At 28.2% G+C, this 6,000-nt stretch overlaps 1 protein-coding gene across 2 annotated transcripts in view; it reads left to right on the top strand.

The window, feature by feature from the left end:
- The first annotated feature begins 333 nt into the window (after positions 1-333).
- Positions 334-6,000, top strand: part of LOC124369898 (unconventional myosin-XVIIIa) — a 145,279-nt gene continuing 139,612 nt past the window's right edge. For both annotated transcript variants that reach the window (XM_046828054.1, XM_046828053.1), the window contains exons 1-2: positions 334-762; positions 5,582-5,742. In XM_046828054.1, coding sequence (XP_046684010.1) covers positions 5,599-5,742 — 144 coding nt within the window. In that variant the 5' untranslated portion in view covers positions 334-762; positions 5,582-5,598. The remainder of the gene's footprint in view (positions 763-5,581; positions 5,743-6,000) is intronic.

The raw sequence follows: 6,000 nt of genomic DNA, 5'->3' as shown, positions 1-6,000 counted from the left end.
GCCTTATTCTTCTTGCATAAGTATATGCGAGATTTCTTATATTAATAATACGGATTCAAACGGTTTAAAGCACGTTTTCAATAATTTTACTGCGTTTTCAGACAAAAATTCCAATTGGTCTGTGCTAAGCAAAGCGTGTTACTTAACCGCTATGCTACCCTGCTATTAATATATTTCTTACGGTTTACTGGACATGCAATTTATATGGTCTAGACTTTTTTCTTGTTGACATCAATATCAATGAACTCAGCTGTGGATTTGGTATTCGTATGCAATGCAATCGTATTGGGATGGGAATGGAAAGGAATGGAATTTGGAATAGGCTAGTTGTGAATTCACAATTCAGTCAGAGTTGTACGTTGTACTACTATTAGTGGAAGATGGCATAAAAGTACCGTTTTACACAACCTCAAAAGTAATGGGTGGTGGGCTATTTAACACTACGCAAGAAGAAAATTAAGTTTAGTTTCTGTCTAAATTCCATTTTCTCAATTTACTTATTGAAATGTATTAACTGACAAAAATTATAAAGAGTTTGACAGTCAACACAGAACTGTCAAAAGGTGTGTTCAGGTTCAGAATATTTGACGTATTTGTGAATGAAAATAATACATTTTATTAATATTTTGGGATTGTTTAGTGCCAAGAATAAAGCGCTTACCTATTGGATTATGTGATACAATAGTGCTAAACAGATGTTTTACAAAATTGAATGGATTCATAAATTTGGATTAGACTTTCTGCTCTCTTGAATTTAAATCAGTAAGTAGTCTACATTCTAAATTATTTAAATTGGTATATTTTATTCTCCTAAATGTTAAACCTATTTTTAGTGAGTAAGATTAGGCTGGTTAATTATTCTTCACTTCTTGCTTATATTTACTAAGCTTGGTAACATTTATTAGTTTGGTTAGTTTGACAAATCTGTAAAAATAGGCCATCTCTCAAAACAGGTGTGGATTTTATTATGTGTGAGAAGAATTTTATAATCCTGGAAATATATATATATATATATTATAGGTTATTATTTAATTGTAACAAATACAATACACTGTAACTAGAATAGAGTAAGACTTGCTTTCTTCGCTGTATTTTGTCATAATGGTTAAATTTTATAGATTAAGATCACACATTTTAAAGTTATTTTAGTATAGTACTTTTTGTTTATGAATCTAATAAAATCATGTTTGACCAATAAGCTATTAAATAAGTAAAAATTGAATTAATTTTAAAAGTTGTTTGACACATATTTGGTCTTCTAATCACTTTTCTGCCTGGTTATTATATAAATAAATAAATAAATAAATATATATATATATATAAAGGAATATTTAAGATACACACATCTGAATTTGTAATTTTCCCACGAGCATGCTAACTATTACAATACCGACCCTTTACTTTTAAATTATTTTGTATACAGTTGTTTCTATCTATCACATATATTAATTATATATATTTTTTATATATATACATACATACGTACACACATAAACACCACTGAAGAAGTTTGTTATTATTTTTCAAGTCTATATCATTAATTTAATTGTTTAAAAATATATGTATACAAAATCTAATAGTCCTAACGACCAATAGAATATAAAGGATAGGCCTAGTAGGCCAATGAGACATCTGAATTAAGAATCTATGGGGTAAATGTTTACTTTAGCAGCTTAACAGTATTTTTAATTTTTATAAAGGAAAATAGTTTGAAAAAAAATTAAAAACATAAAACAATTAAAGCTGGAACTAGCATGCATTTTAGCCTTAACTGTTACAGGTTTTTTACCCCTTGCACAAAGTTTAAAATAAATTAACTGCAACGTCAGTTACTAAACAAAACATTAGTTTTGTATGGATAATTTTATTCATAATATAATTCAATATATTATAAAAGAAATAACAATTGGGTTTACCTTTACATTTATTTATATAGTTATTACAAATTGTTGTTAATGCATATAATAATAGCCTAATATTATAAGCGGCTATTAAATTAATCAAATTATCAATTAGAACTACTGTAACTAAATAATCGAGTACTAAAACATCCTAATTATAGATATTTACAATTATTTGCCAGTTGTATTTATTGACAGTTTAAAAACATCTTCAGTTTTTAGGTACAGGGTGTGCCAAAATCTGTTCTATGTAAGAGAAACAAAATGGTTTGTGTAGTGAATAACTGCTATGAACTGTAATTAATATGACCTGCTATGAATAAACCGATATTTACTCTTATTCGTGTATTCATGCATAGTAATCATCTGTTTCATTTGAATCAGCTGTTTATAAAACTGCAAAAATGACAATTTCTTGAAAACTGATTACTATTCTAATAACATTTCATGAATAATTACCAGGAAATTGAATTATTGTAGTTTTATGAACAGCTGACTTTAATGATGTGTTAGTACTCATAAAACATAGGTATGAACAAATATTAAACTTAGTTTAATTATCCTTTTATTCATAGCAATAAAACCAATGTCGTTTTAGAATAATACAATTAGCCATAAAGTGTAATATTTATTTTGAATAATCTTTGTGTTAGAACTATTGTGGCTTAATACTAACATTTGATTGGTTTAGTATTGTACTAAAGAAATTTAAAACTCAGTAAAATTATGCAGAAAAACGTGTTTTTATTCTAACATGAATACTATTAGATCTAGAATGTTTGAAACATTTAAGATTTGATAATTAGTTGATTTTGAGTTTTTCAGAATTCGACCTTGGACTGTTGTGAGAATTCTTTGAGAAAATTATTATATTCTATACCAAAATAACCTTGAGTTTATTGTGAAAGTAAATATGAACAAATATGGCAGGTATTTATCAAAAGATCTAAAAAAGCTACAAAACCAGCCGTTGTTTGTTATTTTCAAATGTCTTTTATTTTTCAAACATTTTTATATCCTAAAAGTCATTAACAGTACACAATCTAATATAAGAAAAAGGTATGTGGATACTTGAAATGTGAATTAAAAGGAATTAAAAGGTGATCACTGATCCACCACATCCATGTTTTTCACCTCAACAATGAAACAGATTCCTTTGATGAACAAAGAATAAATGTGTACCGTATGATAAAGGTATATGGCAGGTTGTGTCACTTGATACAGTTACCTGGAAGGAAAGTTACAACGGAATTTATGAGAGCTGGAACTTGGGAGAATTAAATTAATTTTACCATCTCATTCATAGTACTCCTTTAATTAGTTAATCTTAAAACTGATGAAGTGTTTAAGGCAAAACACTTGTAAAGATGAAAAGCGAAGGAGTAATTTCACTTAGTCATTATGTGGCAGTTGATGATAACAAGAGCATTGTAAAGTAGTGCCTCGTTGTAAAACGCTATCATCGTGTGTAACACATTATAGATGGTTTAACATGTAGTCGTGGCTATACTGAAAAACAGGTTAGGTTAATGTTATTGTCAGTAAAGTTTTGTAAGCGCCAATATAATTAGCTTAAAATAATCATCAGTGATTCTAATTTTCCCTTGTATTAAAATTGAGAAAGCCTACAAAGTGTATTGAGGGTCGTATTCTCTTAAACGATTTCTGTTCTATTTAATTCAGCAATACTTAGTTAAGTTTGAGTACGTATTACAGTAAAATATTAGTGTAGTATTAGAGTAATTAGAATTTTAAGTACTTAGATAAATATTTGTCATAAATTAAAAAAAAAAAAACATTTAAGAATAATAAAATATTGTATTCAAACTACAAGTATATTGAAGCTTAATACAGTTAAATATATATCTGATTTTATGTTATGTAGAGGATTCTATCAAATGGTATATACACCATTTAGAAGTCTTTTATAGAACACTTCATAATATACTTTGTTATTCAATCTGGGGAAAAATTATTTTATATAATTTGGAATAAATTGGGTTTGAAAATGTATGGCTCATTTGAAATTGTGTTATATTTCTACACTTAGTTGTATGTGAATTCAACTTTACTAAAGGTTGTATTAACATACAATTAATTCTGTCAGGCAAAAACCTATCTTAAGTTATTTGACATGTTGGATAGTCAGTTCTTACTCACTCAGAATAATTGAGCTGAATCATAAAATATTTTTACGAAAAGCAATAACAGCTTTAAAATTTTAAAAATAATTTCTACAGAATTTTTTTATCTGTAAGTCGTTATTATTTTTCTCTATACAATTACAATTAATTTCTCATGGGGGTTGTGTGTACAAACTTTTAAAGTATAAAATTGTAATTCCAAACAGATAAATTACAAAATAAATTCACAAATGTAAAAAGCAACTATCTATAAAAGGCTAAGACTGGGTGTTTTCCAAACATAAGAAAACAAAGATAGATAAGATTACATTCAGAGATAGTGAAGAGAGGTTGTAAAACTGGCAGTCTATTTTCTGACATCAAACATTAGTTACCTGATGCTTTGGTAGGACCATCCAAGTTAATTTTTAGTGTTCAGTGTATGTGTGGGGTTTCTTTTTAGAATTACTGTCTTCAAACATTTTCTTATTTTTTAAAATCAGTAGTCTATTCTATGATATAACATACTTTAGTTATTACCTGTTGCTTCACTCAGATCATTATAATTTAAGTTTTAGTGTGTTGTGTCTGTTTGTTCTTTATAAAATTACCAATAGTCTTATCAGTTGATGTCAAACCAATAGAAAGTCTTATAAAAATTCCAAAGATATTCTTTTTTAACTCCATTTGTGATGATAGATAAATTCTAAAAGTAACAAGATTATTTCAGACGTATGTTTTACTGTTCAGTGATACAAAGAAATCAGTAACACTACTTTTGAGATCTGCAATCTGAAGTCTCCCTCAGGTGGATATGTAACCTGAGACATGAAAAAAGTACCTTATTAGTTGTCCACCGGAGGAGAAGGTATAACGTATCAGATCTCGAAAGTGTAGTGTCACTAATTTTTTGTATCACTAAACATCGGTAAATGTCTGAAAAAATCCTATTGTCTTCCTAAGATATATTCTCTACTGCTCTGCAAACATTCTGTATAAATTATTTAAAAAAATGTTTTATCACTCAAATACATGTTATTTATTATTTTAAGTTTTTTTGAGTTTTTATTGCAAAATTGCATGAATTTTCTACTTAACATGCTTGTGATTCCTTATAGAGTTAAGAAAAACTTGTTTGTCCTTTCTGTATTCTGTTAAGTTATTGTAAAGGGCTGTGACTTTAAATAAAAAAATCCCGATTGTTATTTTCACAACAGCTGAAGCCCTTGAAAGAAAAATTACAGTTATCTTAGTCCTCTAGAGAATGGTGTGTTAGAGTTAGAGATGATGGACTACTTTAAGCCACAATGACTGAAGCCTTGTCAAGGACAATTACAGTCATCTCATTTGCATACTCTAGAGAATGTTGAGTTATACAAATGATAAATTATGATAAATCATATGAAAAGCTGTAAAGTGCTGTATCTTTTTTCTCAACCTTTAAATGCTGTCAAGGAGGAAACAGTACAAACTGCTTTTAGTCATTTGAAAACTCGCTGTTTTCTCATTTAGGTGGTCTGTAACTTTGTCATGACTTGTTTTATTTACTTTTTATAGATTTCATCCAACCTGCAATGTTCAATTTCATGAAAAAAAGTGGGAGCGGGATTGAGAAGGACGAAAAAGAAAAGAAGAAGAAGGAGAAAAAGGAGCGGAAGGAGAATAAAAAGAGAGAGCGGGGCAGTATGACAACGGAGGAGCTCCTTCGACTAGATGAGGTATTGATGTGTTGCAAATATTTGTTTGTGCTTTAGAAGTCATGTATAAATGTTTAATCTAAGTATGATCTTTATAAAGTATATACTTTTTATACCTATGCAACGTTTTCTGCATAGTTACTCATTTATAATTACTTACCGTACTTATAACAAAACTTATATTCCCTTATTTTGGACATAATTGTGATCTTCAGTATGTATGAAAGGAATTAATTATTACCAAATTTTATTAGTCAAATGTTGAAATTGCTTGTTGTA

The sequence above is a fragment of the Homalodisca vitripennis genome, chromosome X, assembly GCF_021130785.1.
Source record: "Homalodisca vitripennis isolate AUS2020 chromosome X, UT_GWSS_2.1, whole genome shotgun sequence".
Classification (NCBI taxonomy): Eukaryota; Metazoa; Arthropoda; class Insecta; order Hemiptera; family Cicadellidae; genus Homalodisca; species Homalodisca vitripennis.
This window is presented reverse-complemented; position numbering and strand designations above follow the sequence as displayed.